The sequence below is a fragment of the Loxodonta africana genome, chromosome 3 (assembly GCF_030014295.1).
Source record: "Loxodonta africana isolate mLoxAfr1 chromosome 3, mLoxAfr1.hap2, whole genome shotgun sequence".
Taxonomy (NCBI): domain Eukaryota; kingdom Metazoa; phylum Chordata; class Mammalia; order Proboscidea; family Elephantidae; genus Loxodonta; species Loxodonta africana.
In genome coordinates, this window is record NC_087344.1 from 26,935,567 (window position 1) to 26,955,141 (window position 19,575).

At 51.2% G+C, this 19,575-nt stretch overlaps 1 protein-coding gene across 3 annotated transcripts in view; it reads left to right on the top strand.

The window, feature by feature from the left end:
- Positions 1-19,575, top strand: part of NFIX (nuclear factor I X) — a 95,004-nt gene that overhangs the window by 24,265 nt on the left and 51,164 nt on the right. For 2 of the 3 annotated variants that reach the window (XM_064280772.1, XM_064280773.1), the window contains exon 2: positions 3,674-4,205. In XM_064280772.1, coding sequence (XP_064136842.1) covers positions 3,674-4,205 — 532 coding nt within the window. Of the gene's footprint in view, positions 1-2,550; positions 2,714-3,673; positions 4,206-19,575 lie in introns of those variants that run through there. The other variant, XM_010593277.3, reaches the window with a different exon arrangement.

A 19,575-nucleotide genomic window follows, 5' to 3' on the forward strand; every position in this document is an offset into this window, starting at 1 on the left:
CAGGGTTTGGTATCTTGTGTCGCCAAGCTAACGTCTTTGGCTACTTGGACAGAAGCTGGTTATTAACATGACATTAATTATTGAACGCCACCCTAAGAGCCCTGTCTATGGTGACACCTGCCTCCTGCACTTTCACCTCTGTTTCTGTCTGGGTCAGCTGTAAGCGAACTTCAGATGAGGTCCCAGGTGCTGGGCGCGGCACCTTTCCCGTTGTAGGGATTCAGCACCCATCCACATCCAGGGCTGGATGCTTTGTTTTGACACACCCCAGATTCTCTGCCAGGCCTCTCTCCGCTGAGCATAAAGGCCACAGAGTCCAAGGTTTTAAATGGGGAAGAAAAGGGTGAGAGTGAGCAGTGACTTTTTTGCATTGCCAGCCTAGGGCTGAGCCTTGCTCTCTGGGAGAGGGTGGCTATGGGGATGAGTTCCGACCGAGTGGATCACTCTCTCCCTGTCAGTGTTCACGGCCTCCTCTGTTCTCTCTTTTATTTAATAACGGCCTCCTCATAACTGCGTTTTGAAGGCCTAAGTTCTGACTGCTGATAGCCCTGCCCCCGCCCGAGTGGGAGGAAGGCCCAGGGCAGGACAGGTCTGGCTTTCCTGATGGGACTCTTTTCCGTGACTCGACATCCTGGTTGTCCCACTTTTTTTTTTTTGATATAACCCTTTCCTTTCTGCTTTTGTCTTTTCTTTTCACTTAGGTGTCTTTATTTTGTGTTTTTGTCACCTTGCATTGTACAGTGTGGGCCCATTCATCTGAACTGAAATGTTCACCCTCCTTCAAACAAGACAACTGAACAGTTTAAGTGGAGGGGGCAAAGCTGGAGAGAGCAAAGCATTACACGTCTGGGGTGGGGTGTGTAGGTAAGACTCAGTGACTCCTTGGAGGTAATGTCCACCCTTTCGCCTTTGTCATTTCTCTGGGGCTGTGTGTGGTGCTTGTCAGCGGAACACTGGGACAAGAGGCTATTTTAATAAACTGTTGCAGTTTCGACAGCCGAGCTGCAGAGTGTTGGCGTCCTCGTCACTGCTAATGGGGTGTGCGTGGCTGGGTGTGGGCTGAGGGAGGCAGCAGAGCACAGGGGGCTTTGGGGAGCCTGGGTGCTAGGGGCTTGCAGCCAGGCTGGGACTAGGGGCTGCCTGCACCCTGGGCGACGGGCTCCTGCCCTGGAAGCGTGGCTGGCATTTACACTTTCCGCTCTCTTTTTCTTCCTCTCTCTTTCTATTCATAGCACCGCAGGCTTGTGTGTACGGCCGGGGAAGAAAACTTCCACTCGCCCCTGTTTGCTCCATAAATAAAAAAGAAACAGAACCAGAAAAAGAGAGTGTGCGGGCCTGAGAGAAAGAGACTGAAACCAAAACACAGAAAGCAGGCGCAGCTGCTCTCTCCAGGGCCTTCTGGGGCTCCCGCCCGCCACCCGGACTCAGTCCTATATTTATTTATTTATTTTTCAGGCTAAAAAAATTTTTTTTTTCTGCGTCTTCCTTAATCACACCCCCACCCCCAAATTTGCGGGGCGGCTGCTGCCAAATGGGCCAGAGAGAGAGCCTGGAATGAAAAATTCATAACTGCTGGACTTTGCTTGTTCATTAGACGTGAACTTGTCGATTGGGCAAATTGTTTTTGGTCTCCAATTGCCGGGGGCCCTCCCCACCCTCCCCGGCTTGCCTGGTTCCCTCCTCCCCTCGAATGCAGCCATTGGCTGCTGGCAGACGTCTCTCTGCCAAATAGGTGGATCCTTCTCCCTCTCTCTCTCTCTCTCCCCCCTTTTTACTGGCTTTGGCACAGGCAAATGGATGGGGATTGAGCATGAAAGGGGAGAGAGAGAGGGAGTTTGAGAGAGAGAAAAGAAGCAAAAAAAAAAAAAAAAACCAACGCACACACACACACTCACTCACACACGCTCACGCGCTCACACACGCCCCATCCACGTCCTCCCTTGCGCTCTCCCTCTCTCTCTTCCATCCTCCCTCCCTCTCTTGCTCCCTCTCTCTCTCTCTCTTTCTCGCTCCCTCTCTCTCTCTTTTGCACGCGTCTGCCAGCGACGGTCTGCAGCCGGTCAGAACTCGTCCTCTTCCCCGGGAATCTGCGAGCTCCCCCTTTTCCTCCCAACAGGCGGAGGGAGGCAGCTCGAAGTTTACACCCCTGTGCCGCTGCCAAAGCCGAAAGCCTTTTTCTTCAGCTGCCGCTTTTTCCCTCCTGGTTTTTGTTTTTGTTTTGCACGGGGGTGGGGTAGGGTGTGTTTCTTGGGGGGGGTATGTGATGATGGGAGGTTGGTTTTGATTTTTTTTCATTTTGCATATTTCTCTCTTTTTTTTTTTAACTGGAAGAGGATGCACAAGGGGAGAAATTGAAAAAAAAATTTTGTTGGCTTTTGTTTACCTGGCGTGTGTGGCAACCGGCTCGCGTCCTCTCTCGGCTTGCTATCCCTGACCTTTCTTTCTTTTTTGCTTCTTTTCAAAAAAAAAGAAAAATTAATTTCTCCCTTCTGTGCAATGGAGCGTGGGGGGGGGGAAGAGGGGGAAGGGTTTGAGAATCCACCCAAGCCCGGCCCCTATTCCCCAGAACACCAATAATAGCCCCCTTTAAAACATTTACCTTCCTCCCTGCTCCTCCTCCTCCCCTCCCCCCACCCGCCCCCAACTCACAACTCTGTTGAGTCCAGAATCTCAGAATCAGGCGTTGGGCTTTGCCGGGTGCTTCAGATCAATGGTAATTATTTAATTTTTTCCAGTTTTATTTTTGTAAACAGAAATCAATGATTATTTAAACTTCAAACAAGCAAACAAGCAAAATAAATAAATAAATAAACTGAGAGCCCAGCCCTCTGTCACCTGACTAAGTGGGAAAGAGGGTGGAGGGGTCAGTGGGAAGCTGGGGAAGGGGCCGCAAGACGACCCTCGTAGCTTTTAACTCTAATGTGGCCAAGACAACCACCTTATTGTACTAACAAGAAGTGTTTTGTTCATTATTACTGTGATTAACATTAGTATGGGTGTCGATAACAATGCTGAAATCACATATTTAGGATTTAGATCTGACTGAAAAATTCTGGGGTGGATGTTCCAATTGGATTAGGAGAGAAGACGGGGAGGGGGGAAGCCAAATCTGGTTCATCTCTCGTGGATGTCATGTTCTCTCTTTTTGGGGGTGGCCAAAAATTGACCGGTGTCGGGACTCGAGGCAGCTCCTGCGCACCTCGTGTGTGCGTCCACGGGTGTCTGTGCGGGGCGGACACGCGTCGGGCGAGCTGTCAGGAGTTCAAGGCTGCGATAGAACATGGAGATGTCATGGGCGCGACAGAGCCTGGCGGGGATACCAGCAGCGTGTGTGTGTGTGGACAGCAGTGTTGTCTGTGCGCGCGCGGGTGTGTGTGTGTGTGTGAGTGAGAGAGGGAGAGAGAATAGGTGTGTGCACAGGCTCTTGGTGCCTCTGTCTAGCGTCTGAGGCTGGGATGGGAGCAAGTGGCTGATTCCGCTGGTGGTGGCTTCATACCACACTTTTGTAGAACAATTGGAAGAGGAAATTGGGGAGGAGGTGGAGAAGACGATTTTTCCTTGTGCCCCCCCTTTTAACACTTCTTTTCTCCTTCTCTCTGTCCCCCTCATCCCGTCTTCCCTTCCCCTCCTCCCTTCCTCCCTGCCCCGCATGCTCCCGGCTTGCCGCCTGCAGGATGAGTTCCACCCGTTCATTGAGGCGCTGCTGCCTCACGTCCGAGCCTTCTCCTACACCTGGTTCAACCTGCAGGCACGGAAACGCAAGTACTTCAAGAAGCACGAGAAGCGGATGTCGAAGGATGAAGAGCGGGCGGTGAAGGACGAGCTGCTGGGCGAGAAGCCCGAGATCAAGCAGAAGTGGGCATCCCGGCTGCTGGCCAAGCTACGCAAGGACATCCGGCCTGAGTTCCGCGAGGACTTCGTGCTGACCATCACGGGCAAGAAGCCCCCTTGCTGCGTGCTGTCCAACCCCGACCAGAAGGGCAAGATCCGCCGGATTGACTGCCTGCGCCAGGCCGACAAGGTGTGGCGGCTGGACCTGGTCATGGTGATTTTGTTTAAGGGGATACCCCTGGAAAGTACTGACGGGGAGCGGCTCTACAAGTCGCCCCAGTGCTCGAACCCCGGCCTGTGCGTCCAGCCGCACCACATTGGAGTCACAATCAAAGAACTGGATCTTTATCTGGCTTACTTTGTCCACACTCCGGGTAGGTTCCTCTCCACATTTTTCCATTTAATTTTACTTGCTGGTGTTTGTTCTGTGTATTGTGCTTCTCATTTTCAAATGATAACAGGCATCGGGCCTAACCGGGGCGCCCGGCTGACGGGGCCTGCAGCATGGTGATGTTCCATTTTTCCTTTGCCCTCTTCTCTTTATTCTTTATCCTTCCCCTCTTTCTTTACCGTATTACCGATTTTGTGCATGTCTGTCTTTGGAAGTCTTGTCCGATCCGAAAGCTGCTTCAGGTCTTAGGACCAGAGCCAGAGTGCCCCAGAATTACCCATGATGGTGAGAGTCTAAGATAACCTCCCCCTGAAAAAAAAAACCAGTCTTTGCTCTTATTCTAAATGAATTTGAAAATATCTTTGAGGGCAGGGGCAGCACTGCAAGTCCTGGTAAAAAGCTGTATTTGGCACAAGCAGGGTGGGCTGCAATTTGGCAGAGAAAGGGGAGTGTAAGGCCCATGGGTATGAGATGGAATGAATAAAAAAGAGGAGAGGGAGCAGGGAGCAGGTTCTGGGGCCGATGCCCAGGCAGCGGGAGACAAGGTGGCTTGAGCAAGGGAGTGAGAGTAGGATGAAGAGAAGAGGGAGCTGTTTTGGCTGGGATTTGACTGTCAAAGAGAATGAAAGTAATTTGATTTCGTAGCGAGAGAGTGGCAAAAAGCACCCTGTTCGTGGGCTCTTCCTCTCTACATGGTTCAGCTGACGTGGGGGAGTCCCAAGGACAGATGCTGGCGGGCAGGGCTAGGCAGCTTCGGCCAGTTCAGGAGGCTTCCCACACCGCGCGGTCAAGCAGCTGGTCAAGCAGTGTGGCTTTCTGCGCTGGAGCTCAGGAGGAAACCTACCAACACAAAACTGCAAAATCGCCTTTTTCGTGCGCATGTTCCAAATGTTTGGGTTGGGACGATTCAGTTCTCCTCCTCTGTTCCTTTTTTTTTTTCCTTCACCCTTTCCCTTTTTATAATTTCTTTCCGCTTTTGTTTTCTTACAAATTGAAACAGAGATGGCTGGTTAATTTTTAGCCTCCACTCAGCTACGCCCAATTTACTGCCGCCTTTGAAACCTAAACGGCGGCGCTCTGTGATTAAGCAAGGCAGAAGTGTGTTTACATTATAGCCAACCAACTTGTAATGAGAGGGCTACCAAACCTTTTGCTGTTTTTTTTTTTTTTTTTACTTTCCACCATTCCAGTTTTTTCCCCCTCTCATCTCCCTTCTTTCTCCTTTCACGCGAATGTGGTTTAACTTCAGCTCCTGCAAATCTTTCCCACGAGGGTGTGTGTCTTCCTTTCCTTTCATTCACAAAAAAGCAAAGAGACTCAAAACCGGCTCAGGTCACTCTCTTGCCTGGTTGGGAAGTTGGAAGGAGTGATATGACTGAACCCAGAAATAAAACTGGTGGGGGGGACTTTCAGCATTGCGTCAGGACTATAATCGCCACAGGCGTTAGCATGGAAAAGTTGGTGTGGTGGAGAACTCTGAGTAGAAGGTGGTATTTGTGTTCTCTCTCCTCCTGAGGTGGTTTTAGTAGCTAGCTGGAGGCCGTGCCCGCAGGTTCTTCCTCCGTGGTTCTTTCTAGGCCTGAAAGACCCTCATTCAGAAGGCCAACTGCCAATGGGTCCCCCCAACCCCAAGCTTGAATTCCTTTTCTTTTTGGAAAAGAGATTAAAAAAAAAAAGTTGTCCCTCATTGGCTATCTACATGGCAAGCCAGAGTGGGGAGGGTGTGCCTGGTGGTGTTCAAGGTAGCCTGGGGGCAGTGTGGAAGCTCAGGCGTGCCAGCGGTGTCCATCAGATAGTGCTTCCGAAAGGAGATTGGAGATTCTTCATCTTCCGATTGATTTAAGAGCTAGGGGCCAAAGAGCTTCTCAAATGAAAATCAACACTCATCTTCCTCCTAAGCTGGCTTCCTCCTCCTCCGCTTTCTAGCTGGATCCTTGGAGTGGAGGAAGTTGTTTTCCTGGCCATTTTTATTTTAGGCCAAATTCATGACTGCTGCCAGCGTAGGATGCAGTGCACATGATGAGGGAGACGCTTCCCAGCCCACTTTCTGGCTCCTGGACTGACCGGGCAGGTGTCAGGGAGAAGAAAGGGAGGACTGTCTCACCCCCCATCTCAGCTGAGATCATTCGCCCAGGAATAGGAGTGAATTCCTGCCCCATCGAAAACAGCCAAGGCCACCTCTGCTGGGGCTGAGGCCGAGTGTCTGCAACAAATGCGGAGTAGAGAGCTGAGGACATTTTTGCTTAATTCCACATCCTAGAGACGAGATAGATTCGATGATAGAAGGCTTTTTCTTGCTAGAATTGCTTTAATTTGAGCTTGCCTTAATGGAAAGTTGGGGGGAGGTGCGGATGGGGCTCCAGGTGAGTCTTGTTTGTTCTTCCTGAGAGGAGGGTAGGTAGGCTCCGCAATGCTAGTGCATATGACTACCTTCCTGGGCCAACCCAGTTTGCTAGAAAATGTCTTCTTCTCTGGCTCAGCCACCAAACACTACTGAGATCTGATGGCACTGCCTTTCCCCAGAGCCATGCCTACTGGCTTGCTCTGCAGGGCCACTACCCCCCCAGTATAAATAAACTGGGTGGGTACTGAGGTGGGAAGGGCTCAAGGAGAGTTGTTTTGGACTCTGAAAGAAGTGCCTTTTCATCCCTTAAAACTGGGCTGAGAACAGAATCTGGGTGATGGGTGGTTTGGGTGAACAGGACATGGTGGTAAATGGGGGAAAGACTTCACCTCTAAGTGCCTTCAGAGGCCTTTCAGACCCTTGTCATGCCCTAGATGAGACTTCAAGAGGTGGGTATGGTCGAGAGGGAATGAAGGACGTGTATGACATGGGCAGCTCCACTTCCAAAATAAGGAGCCTAAAAGGCCTCCCAGAGTGTATTGCAGCTGCCATGAGTACAGTCTTCCTGCTGGGAAGGAGTCTGGCAGAGTCTGTGTCTGTCTGCGCTCTGAAGGAGAGGTCGAGGCAGGGTGGGGTCAGGGAGCACTGGAATGGGGAGGAGGATGGATATTTTCTGGGGATGTCCTTCCATCCAAAGGGAGTGTCCCAGAGTAGGATATCAGGGGAGCACGGGGCCAGGCCTGGAGGCCTCTGCTGTGTGAGGAAGGCTGGCCACACTTGTCTAGAAGTGGTACAGAGACTATCTCCAGAGCTTCCACAAGTGCTCTGGAGATGAACTGGCATCTTCAGATCTTCCTAAACATGGAGGCTAGAAAAGAAAAAAATCTGAAGCTAATAAAATGCCTAACTGAATGGAAATGTTAGTGTCTCCCATCAAAACCCTCCGATTGGCCCATACCGGAGGCCCCTGAAGTCCATGTCTTGGGTGATGGCTCCCCCCATTTTGTTTTTAATTTAAGCTTTATTATTATGGAGAATTTCATATGTATACTATTCTCTCTACTTTTGTATAATGAACCTCCACGTAACCACCACCAACTGGTGTCAACAGTTAGCAACTTACAGACAGTCTTCCCATCCACACCGGGGATTTGGAAGAAAATTCAGGCATCATAGCTTGTCATCTGTAAACATTTCTGCGTGTATCTATAACAATAAGGACTCTTTGAGAAACATAACTACAATACTATTATCACACTTAAGAAAAAAAACCCCACGGTTTCTTTAATATCAGGTATCTACTATTTTTTTTTTTTTTTACTATGAGTCGGAATCAACTCAAAGGCAGTGGGTTTTTTTTTTTTTTTTTTTGGTTAGTGTTTGCATTTCCGTAATTATCTCTTCATTTCTTTTTTATAGTCTGTTTGTCTGAATGGGAATCCAAGTAAGGTCTATATATTGTAATGGATTGAAAATAACTCTTAACTGTCATAATCTTGAGGCTGTCCTCTTCCTCCTTTTTTTTCTTCTTTTCTGGCAGTATTTTTGTTGATGAGCCTAGGCTGTTTGTGCTGCAGACCCCGTTGGGACTCTGCAGGCTGCCCTTTCCTGGGTCCTTCAGTGTGTTGCCCTGAGAGGAGACCTTGCCACCTTCCTCATCTCCAGGTTTTGGGATGGGTGGTTCGAGTAGCACCTGAAGATTTGTCTAAGTGAACTTTTTCAAGTGTTAGGTATTACACTGTAGGTATAAAAGCTTTCTGATTTTTGCTCTCCACTTCACGGGTTGGAGCTTGGCAGCGAGTGTTGATTTTCAGATCCAAGGGAAGGTCTCTACATCCTTCCTGGGTGGCAGTGGATATTGTCCCACTGTGTCAGACCTGCCAAAGCATGCCGTCCCAGCCGAGGCCTCTCCAAGCATTTGCTTGACGCCCAACCTGACTGGTGGTTCTGACTGTGAGTGGTGTGGGTCGAGGCCCCCAGGAGCCCAGCCATCTCTTAGGGGGCTAACCCCAACATGAACACTTGGCCACCTCACCCGCTGCTTACTTTTTCAAGGCCCAGAAATGCCACTGGCCTTCATCTTTGCGGCAGCGCCATCTGGTGCCAGGGTTGGCAAAGACTGCATTGCCAAGGAACCGGCTGGTAAAATTAGGAAGATCTATAGATTAATTTTTTAACCCAATGGAGGGTCTCCTTTAGAACATCCCAGAAGAGCTGTCACTATTGTTCAAAGGTCAGCTTTAGCTGTTGTAAAATTCTTCCCTACATCTAGCACAGAGGGTAATTTAAAGGGATTAAACCAGCTAATATGCAAAGATGCCAGCACTTAGCAGGCTGGACAGCAGCAGTTTATGATTACGAGATTGCTATGGTTTTGTGGGCCCAGGTCTGCCTTCCTGTAACCTTCACCTGTTGGTCTCGTTTCTGTCTTAAGGAACAACCCAGGTTAAAGCTTATTTTTCTGTGACATGGCAAACCCAGTAAAAGGCATCTTTCGTGTTTCCACCAGGAAACTGTCTCTTCTGCAGGCCAGTGTCACCTGTCCCTTCATGCTTCCACATTTGACATAGCTCCTAGTGCCCTTGTCATTTGGGTCACCAGCCCCTGGAGGACCTCTGGTTGGTCCTGGTCCCTTTTAAATTGGAGCATTGGGAATTGAACTCAAAAGCCCAAGCTTGAACAAATCTGAGGTAACCGCAGTAGCTATACAATTTGGGGGCCTAGAGCAAAATAAAAATGCCAACCCCTTGTTCAATAGTTATTAAGAATTGCAATATGACTACAGCAGAGCATTAAACCAGCCACGGTTCAATGCTCATCTGACCCTTCTGGCCCCTTCTGACCCCATGTGACTGCCCAGGTCACCTGTCTTTGCTTTGAGTGCTCCCTCTGTTAATGCGAAGCAAAGTGTGTGGCTCCAGGGCAGTGGGAAAGGATGATTAGGGTCAGGCAAACCTTGAGGTGTGATCCGGAAGAGATCAGAAATGCTCCGACCTGATCGCTGGGCTTGGTCTCATTCCTGGACCCTTTCCCCACATTGCCCTTGACCACCTGCCCCCATTCCATTTGTCCATTGCGCTGTCCCTCTGAGCCTGTAGTACACAGGGGATTTTGGTTCGGGGCTTACTTGCTGGCTGAATTGAAAGCTATAGCACAAGCAGAGAAAGACTTGCCCTTGTCTGAGCTTCAGCTGGCAGGGTACAGGCCTTGAATAAGCCAGAAGGGGACCTGGATGGCCTGAGCACGTAACCCAGAGCTCACCAGGCCGCTCTGCAGCAGGTGGACTGGGGTACAGATGTGCAGGACTTCCTGAGGACTCAGTTTACTCTTTGATATTGCCAAAGGATGGCAGAATTTCCTTTATTCATGAAATATGCTTAGTAAACATACTGTGAGGACACCCTTGGACTGGGGCTTCTTGATCTCTAGAATGAAGAATCCTGCTTGTCCCCAGTAGGTTGAACGAAGGCCTCATGGCAACTTTAGAGGGCTCCATGCTGGAGGGAAGGGAAGACCTGGCAGGGGCTTTGTGGTTGGGAGCAGCTGGGGCAGGTTGGTGGCTATGAAGGGGGAAGTGGGATTTGCCTCGGTTCCGTTCTGGTGTTGCAGAGACCAGGGCGGCAGAGGAGGGTGGGTGAGAAAGGGCAGCGAGGCAGCGCCAGGTTCTGCCTCTATTCTGGTGCCTGCAGCAGCTGGGCAGAGGGAGCAGCTGAGTGTTACCCTTTCTGCCCAGGGAAGAAGGTGGCTCCCTCTTTCCCCCTCTCTTTCTCTCTTTGCCCGGTTCGTCCCGCCCCCCGCCCCCCCCCCCCGCCGCCCCGTCCTCAGGACCTGCCACGCTTCAGTTATTCTATCCTTCAGTGTCCGATTCAGAAGTCTTTTCAAAGGCCCCAGCCGTGTCAGCGCGGTGCTCGCACAAAAGGCCTCTTTGATTTCTTGTTTGTTTTCATTTGCCAGCAGAGGGGGAGGGGGCAGGAGAGAAAGAGCTTCTGGGTTTTAAAAATTTTTATTTGGGTTGCTTCATTCTCCAAGCAGTTGGCTCCCTGGAACTCCTTTTTGAGTTGGGGCCTCAGAGGCGAGCAGCAGCCTTCTGGGGAGAGGGCCGCGGTGGGAGTGGGGGGCCAGGCAGCAAGGCTGCCCCTGAAGTGATAAGAGGAGGTGCAGGGTTTAGGATAGAGCAGTTTATTATTCATCCCACAAATGTTTATTCACCAACTTTTATGTGCTGGGGAAGGAAGGGCTGGGTTGGGACCCTGTGGCTTTGGGTACAGAGAGGTATGAAGTGCTGGCACCAAGTGACATCTCCTGGTTAGTCATGTCCCTCACAGAGGCCTCATTACAGCTGTGGCTTTGGGTCCTTGTGAACCTTGGTTTTGCCATTTTCCTCTTATGGCCCAGATTCCATTTCCCTCCTGCTTGAACAGGAGGGAACAGGCATGGGGGCCCTTCTAGCACACACACTTCTCTGAAATTCTTAGTGCCTTCAAATATGGGTTGGGGCTTCCTATTCTACTTCAGGGAATGAAGTAGAGGGGGTAAGAAGCCTACCTGGCAGCAAGCATCTTGCTGGAAATGGCCCCATCTCCCCAGGCTCACTCTCACACTGTGTCTTGTCTCTCAATAGTGGCCACTTTGTGGGACACTGGGGCATGGATTCCCACCTCAAAGGGTCTGGCCCCCCTCCACTGTAGGACTTTGAAGGCAGGTCAGTACTGCCAAGGCCCTGGGGAGTAGAGAGTTGAGGCTGGAAGGAGATGAGGGCTACCCTTGCCGTGGTTTGGGAGCATGCTGTGGCTAAGACACCCAGACTGCTTCATAAGTGGGCACCCTGACGTACCAGTGAGACTGGGTGCTGTGTGCTGGTTTCTGTGCTCAATGTGTGGGCCCGATTGTTAGGGTGCAGGAAGAGAGTGCTGAGACTGAGGCTTTGGGCAGGTGGTCACGGGCCTCAGCAACAGGGAAGTGTGCCCACTGGGTGAGGGGGGGGCCCACAGGGCCTGGTTGGCAGACGGGAGGAGGAGGCTGGGGGGCTGAGAGATAGATAAATATAGCTGATGGCATTTCTGATGATAGGTTTTTCTTGGCACTGAGGGCACCATGGAAAACAACATGACGAACGCCCGGCGCTGCAGGCCGCTGCCGCCATTTTAAGCATGTTTGAGCTGCAGGGTTGTTGGCGTTAGAATAGGGTCCCAGAAGGCAGAGGAGCTGGTTGGAGGAAGCTTGGCTGGGCTGGGCCTTACGCCCCTGGATGCCTGTGTTTCTTTGTATATATGTCTAATACCTGGTTTTCTGGTCCTCTAGAGATTTTTTGATATTTTGGGATTGCCCGTAGTAGACCTGGCCCCTGAGTGACTTGTCCATCAGCCCAGCCTCTGTGGCTTATTGGTGGGGATGTTCTGACCTTTCTCCCCACTTGCTGTCAATGTCTTAGCAATGACCAAGACATTGGCACTGCCGCCCCACGGTCAGAGCTGCTGTGTGCTGTTCTTTGGGGAATACCCCAGTGGACTTACAGGGTACCCATGTTAGCATGCTTTTTCAGGCTGTGATATAACATCATGTCCCCTGTTGACGGAGGAGGGGTATGAACACAGCCCTGGGTCTGCTTCCTGCTGGAGTCCATGCTTCCATTGAACGCCTGGTATGGACGAGGTGCCGTTCTAAGCCTTCTTCACGTATCAGCTCTCCAGATTCTCACAGTGGTGCTGACGGTGGACGAGTGTGCACACAGATGACAGGTGTAGGGAGGAACCTTCGAGTCAGACTCACGGGTCAGGGGAGGCTTCCTGGAAGATGATGTGCTTGAACGACATCTTGAAAGATGGTTAGGAATTAGCTAGTTTTTGTCAGCCGACTGAGCCTTTTCTGCCTGCCGTGAGCTGATTTCCCCTCATAGAGGCTGAGTGATGCAGGCAGAGCAGGTGCTGTTATCCCCACTCACAGAGAAGGACTGAAGTATGGCAGTGTCAGGGACTTGGGTCACACAGTGAATTTCGGCAGAAGGAGCTTGGATGCCTGGTTTCCAGGCTACTGAGCTGCGGCCTCCCTCCATGGGCCTCACTGTTCTTTGAACCTCACTGGGCTTGCTGGCCTCAGCAAAGCCTCAGATGAGAGTGGCGTGGGCCCCTTAGGAGCCAGTGCCATCCCAGTGGTCTCTGCTGCTCTCCGGGAAAGGCTGCAAGCCCAGCTTGTGGCTCAGCTCAAGGGCTCCCCCAGCTGCTGAGCATGTGGGGCGGAGACAGAGCATGCACCTGGCCCTGTCCATGCCGGCCTCTCACCCCACCAGCTGGCCCAGTCGATTGGGGCACAACCCCTTGCCTCCAACTTCAAGAGGCAGCACGCTAGTGTAGACCGGGTTGGGTTGGCTCTTGGGCACCCCCTGCTTGGCCCACTTTCGTAGAGCTGGGGGGAAGGGGCCTGGCTTGACCTGCACAGATAGAGTTTGCAGGAATCCTAGGCGCAAGGGTCAGGAGGCTCTACAGAACCGGGATCCCTGATCTTTGCTCTGTCGCGCCCTTTCCTGGGAGTCAGCTTAGAATCGCAGTTTAGAATAAAAATGCATGTAATTATCCTAATTTTGCAGTTGTCTGCTGTTCATGGCCTTTTATGCTCCCTTCACCCAGACTCTCACCCTCACCCCTTCCTTAAAGTTTAAAAACTTTAGGGCTGTGTATATGAAAACTTTCTGAACGTGCCAAGAGCTGGGTGTGGGAGCGGCTGGCTCACTGCTCAAGTTTGCCTTGTTTCCGTGGCTAATAAGACTGGGGTTTATCTCTCACCATTGATGTCAGCCTCCTTAGAGCAGGGTTTCCTAGTGACATTTGGGGTTGGTTGATCTTTCTCTGTGGTGGTGACTGGCCTGTGCACTCTGGTGTTTAGCAGCATCTCATCTCTGACCTCCACCCGCTGGATGCTAATAGCACCCACTCCCTAAGTGTGACAATCAAAAATGTCTCCAGCCATTGCCAAATGTCATTCCCTGGAGGCAGGATCACCCCTGGTGAGAACCTCTGGCCTGGAAGGACCGAGGGATCAGACAGCATGCCGCTGCCTTCTCTGGACTCCCTCGGCTTGAAGACCTTGTTTCCGTTTCTCACGTGGCGACTGGAGCTCTGAGCGCTGGCTCTTCCTCCACATGTCCTGTGCCTCTTTCTCGTTTCTGAACAGCAGAGCTTGGGCTACAGCAGTATGGGGACTCGGAAGCCAGCCCATGTACCTTCTCCTGCAAGAATCAACAGCCCATCTCCCAGTGTCCTACAGCGCCTCCCTCCTGTATTTCCTTCCCCATCAGGTTCTTCTGTTTGCCAGGGCTCTGATCTGGGGACAAGAATGGGATCTGCTCCTTACTGATCCACCCCAGGCCCAGAGGAGCAGCAGACCTTTGTCCCTGCTGCAGGGGATGCAGAGAGCAGACTGTCACCTGGCCCTTAGCATGGCTCTGTTTAAAGGATGTCTTTGCATTTTTTTTTAATATAGTAGTAAAACACACTCTTGGTAAAATTCAAACAATGGAGAAATGTAAGAGATAGACAGGCTCCGCAAACTACTCTCTGGTGCTGGAGAGAAACTTACTTAACAGATCGTGGTAGGTTCTTCTCATTTTTAAAAATAAATTCATGTATCAAATAACTTTGAAGTACATACATAAATATTTGAAGTGCAGGCTGAATGTAATGTTTGGACTTAACTGAATTGGCTCTTTCGAGTTGCCGTTGTGATCTTACCAGTCCCTCCCCCAAGCCACTCCAGGTCCAGAGCCAGTGTCCCTGTCCTCTTTTCCCCTGAGGTGACAGTTTCTGTATGTCCTTCCTAGGAGGAGGGTGAGCAGCAGAGTGCACCCTGGTGTCTGAACACTGAAGCAGTGAGAACCCTGCTCAGGCATTCCTACTGGCATCTTAACCTAGATGGCAGGTGTCAGGGCCTGTGAGCCTCAGCCCCGTGGGGAGACCCAGCCGAGGGCCTGAGCATCCTGGTGACCGGGCCGGGGCCGAGGCGGAGGGAAAGGCCGCTGAGAAATGGCCCGCTTGGCTGCATTGCACTTGGCCCCAATACCATGCCCTCTGGGGCTGGCTTCCTAGCACTTTCCTGGAGGGCTCAGGCACTCCTCTGCTTAAGGAGACCCTCTGCCAACTGGCCTGGTATCTGGAAGGCTTTCCTAGACCCTCCAGGCTCCTTCTAGGGGCAGCTGCTGCTGCTACTTTTTTTTTTTTCTTTTCCTAACATGGGGGCAAGGTGTTGCTTGGCCTCCAGAATATATTATTTCATTATAATTCTTTGTTTGAGGCTTTGATATGTGACAGAAAGAAGAGCAGCCTCCCCAGGCCAGTGCTGCAGCTGGGGAAGTCAGAACTGGACAAGATAGGGAGCAGGAATCTGGAGTAGGCTCTGTGGCTGGGGCTGCCACGACAGCCAGCTGGGAGTAGGATGACACCTGGTGACTCTCCTGGGCTGGGCAGAGCCGAGTAGAGATCTGGCGATCCCCTGAGGGACAATCTGTAGGAGGCCAGCCGAGTGAAGCCCTGGGGGAGTGTGTCCTTATTATGCCAGCAGATTACATCCCCATTAGAGCATAATTATTATATAATGGGCGTTATTGCATAATGGTGGTTATATAACACACGGCCAGGAATACAGACAGGGGGTGTAATATGTGTATATCCTCCGGCTATAAATAGCCACCAGCCCCACAGCGAATATGTGGTCACACAAGAACCACCATATAAATACCCGTGCTGGGCTATAAATTTCTGAGCAGTGACGTCAGCAGCTTGGTACCTAGTTTGGGGGTGGTTAGAAGGAACCTTCGGTCCCACCCAATGACATCATTGTTTCCTTAGTAACAGGAACGCTGTGGCGGGGTGGGCAAGTGAAGAGAGGCCCTTCAAAGGAGGAGGGAAATGGATGGAAAGCAGGGAGGGGGTTGATGAGCCTGGGGCAGACCAGGTTGGGTCGGTCCCCAGCAGGGAGGAGGGTTTGAGATGGAGGCCCCATCCTGTGAAAGGGCAGGAGACTCCATTCCCTTTCATCTGCTCTTTAGAGGGTCTCAGGTCTCTTCCCGTGTGTAGCAGGCCAGCAGTCAGGCCACAGCTGCAGATCAGGGAAGAAAGAGACTAAGCAGCCCCCACCCTTCCCTCTCCTAGGTGACTTCACAGCTCTGGGGCCATCTGGGAAAAGAGAGTTGGATATGGGTAAACCCAGGCTCTGTGCCATGTCCTCCTCATGGTGTGGCTGCTTCTGCTACCAGAGGTTTTAGGTCAGTTTAGGCCTCAATAATATGTGAGAAGTTTGGCCCAGGTCTCAGAGAGCCTCGGGGAAGCAATGGTGCTGGACAGTAGCACCTGGGAAGAAAGGGGAGACAAAGGATAATATTTTGGCCCTGAAAGAAACTGTGGGGTGGGATTGTAATATTTTTAGGTGTATGAAAAGCAGTTTCATTCAGCGTAGTGGAGAGCTAGTCTTAATATCTCTGCGGGTAGAAGAGAAAATGGTCTTTGTTGGCAGGTGGAGGACTTCAAGTGAACTGAGGGGGAGGGAAAGTGGTTGACCAAGTCCTGGTTTGCCCAGGACTTTCCCAGTTTTAGCGCTGAAAGCCTGTGTCTTAGGAAACTACTCAGTCCTGGGCAAACCAGGATGGTTGGTCACCCTAGAGCAGGGGACAGTGGCAGATGTCTGGAGTGATTTTTGATTATCAGGACTGGGGACTTGCTACTGCTACTCTAGTGGTTAGAGTCCAGTGCCCAGGGCAGACCCCACGACAAAGAATGATCCGGCCCCAAACATCAGTAATGGTGAGGCTGAGAAGCCCTGCTCTAGAGGGAGGGTGCAGGCAAACACTGCCGTGGTCAGTTCCCAAGATGTCCCTGTTTTCTGCCAGTGGCGTGGGCTCCCGGACCACCTCTCTGAACATCTTCTGGCTCTATTTTCCATGCTTTGAATGGTTGTGTACGGGGTCTCTGTGAGACCTTTTCTGGGGAATCCTGGGGCTGCTGAGAGGGTCTTTCCTTTCCTCAAAACTCAGAGGCCCTTTGCAGGTCAGAAAAGACTGGCATCGTGTACTGATATGGATCTTTCACCTGTTATTAAAAAAGAAAAAATTAAAGGGCAAGTCATTAAAAAGATTTGTTGTTTACCAAAGAGTTTCTAAAAGGCAAGGCCTGCCCACTTGCCCTGTCTTTCTGGCCAGCTCTTGCCATGTATACTTCTAGAGGCTACTGTGGTCTCCCGGCCTGCAGGGACAGCGCCTAAGTGGACCAGTCCCAGGGCATTTCCATAAAAGCCAATTTCCCAGACCCAGCAACCAGGCTGGACTCTACCACTCAAAAAGACTTCACAAGTGAAATGGATGAGGGAGGGAGCCGAGAGAGTTTACAAAAATCTAGGCTCTAAGCTATCTGATGTCATTTCCAGAAGATTACCTTTTTGCATGGCATACATGGAAAGTAATCACTGGAGTATGGCAAACACTTTCTTTCACCTGTGCTTACTACTCGTTTGTTTTACTACGTGGCTGCAGTTTACTTGGTGCTCTTGGGCCCTGATCACATGCACAGCTTGGCCAACTGGGTCATTGTTTCTGCTGGCCTTGGATGGGGCCCATAGATGATGGTGGGGCAGTGGTCTGGTCTGTACCCGGTGGTTGGCTGGAGCAGGGGGATCAGCTGGGCCATGGGCGACTCCTTTTGTGTGTCGAGCCCAACTTTTGAGTTTGGATTTGGGATTGAGACAGCTAATGAGCATGGATGGGGAGGCAGTGCCCAGGGGTCTGCAGGCAAGGCCCTGCCTGCTGTGCCAAAGGTAACTCTGTGGGGAGCAGCTCTGGCTTTTGACACAAAGGCTCTTGCTCCGTGGAGCCATAATCCTCAGGATATTGCCGGCCCAAGAAAGGCCAAGGGAGAGGCCCCTGCCCAGAGGACAAGGCCAGATTTCTCTCACTTATTTATGGTATTGTGGTTTAGAGAGTGGGCCCAGAACACAGATCTCTGGGCATAGTTTCAAATGCATGCATTTCTTTAAAATTAAAACACACACACAGTCTGTTCAAGCGGCGCTGCTGCCCAGGAGTGTTCCCAGCCACGTGGGACAGTAACTGAGGATGATGGTGCTGAAGCCACTGTCTAATATTAGATTTTGTAACTCAGAGATTCATTAATGTAATTACTCAGATGCCAGCCTGGCTTGGCAAGGCCACTTGAATTGTGTTCCTCTCCAACAAAGCGCTCTGGCTGCAGGAATGCCTCTGGTGAGTCTTAGCTCTGTTCCCTTGTCTGTGGACAGTGGGCAGAAGGCACCTTGGTGCACCCTCCCTGGGAGAATCTGGGCATCCCCTCGCACAAGTCTTGCTTTTCTAGGTCTCACCATGAGAAAAGGCCCTTTAGAGAGACTGCTGCAGAAGCAGGCAGTCTACCGGGCAAGGCCCTGATTCTCTGGAAGTTGGGTCTGGCCTGGACAGGGGGAGGGTGGGTTTTTTGCTCGCCTATGAGATTTTGGGGAAACCCTGGTGACGTAGTGGTTAAGAGCTACGGCTGCTAACCAAAAGGTCGGCAGTTCAAATCCACCAGGTGCCCCTTGGAAACCCTGTGGAGCAGTTCTATTCTGTCCTTTAGGGTTGTTGCTATGAGTTGAAATTGACTCCATGGCAATGGGTATGACATTTTGGAGCCCTGGTGGCGCAGTGGTTAAGAGCTATGACTGCTAACCAAAAAGTAGGAAGTTTGAATCCACCAGCCACTCCTTGGAAACCCTATGGGGCAGTTCTGTTCTGTCTTACAGGGTTACTATGAGTGGAATTGACTTGACGGTAAGGGTTTTTTTTTTTTTTTTTTTTTTTAACGACACTTTGCGCTTAATTTTATATATTTCTCTCACTAGACTGGAATCTTGGAACTGGGACTGTGTTTTATTTGTCTTTGCATTTGTCTGTCACCTGGCATATAGTTTTATACGGCTCCATAAACTCATGTTGAATATTGAATTGCCTTCAGATGGGAAGCAGCCGATGGCGCATCCTTGAGATGGTGCAAAGGCCTATGTAGATATAAAAACCAGAAATGGGGCAGAAGAGGGTGAAGGCAAGGGAGACAGTGGGTGTCCTCTCTGAGGGGTGTCCCAAGGGGAGACTTCTGGTAGATGAGAAGCAGTAGAAGCTGCCGGAACACTAGGAGGAATGTGGTAGGCAAGTGAGAAGCTGTGGGTTTATGGGTTGAAAAGGACTTTGTTTCTCAAAATATGTTTTTCCCTTTACATGGATGAGGTGTCAGAAAACTGGGGAAAGAACAGCCCTCTTGATGGCTCCCTCCTCCATCCCCTGGCACTTGTGAGAGGGGCTGCCACTCACTGGGCCTTCCTTCTGTCTCTGTGGTTGTCCCTTGGCTTTGAGGCGCATCCCCCTTCGGCCTTGCAGCACATGGCCCCTGGAGCCCAGGTCCTCTCCAGACACAGCCTGTGGGGCTGCCAGCTCACCCGTGACAGAATCTCCCTTGTGCCAGATCCTCCCGCCCAGCTCTCATGGGCGGATGTCCTGCGGCACAGTCGGCTGGGAGCCGCCCTGGGCCTGTAGAGATTGTTTGCCTTTTGCTTGGAGTCTCCTCATTACCTCTCTCCTCTTAGCCCATCAGAAGAAGGCCTGAGCCCAGGAAGCCCTGGCCCCAGCCCCTCGCCCTGCTTTCATTGGTTATGTGTAGGGTCCTGGGGCTGTGAGACCTTCCTGTCGTCTCTCTTCTAGGGACCCCCTTACCTTGGGCTTCTGTCCCCCAGCTGGTATGCTGGTGAGGGGGTGCTTCCAGCTCTGGTGGCTGGATTTGGTTATTAACGATGAATTACTAAAGGAATGTGAGCAGGGAGGGAGGTTTGTTTCTTGGAGTAGAAAGACAGACCACACTTGTACATACACAGCTACTTTTCTAAGGGGGTCCCAAAGTTGATTCTGCCACCTGCGGCCTGTTTGCTTGTCTCAAAGGTTAGAAGTTTCCATCCATTTTCCAGCGTGTTCCCAGTTCTTTTCCCTCCACCT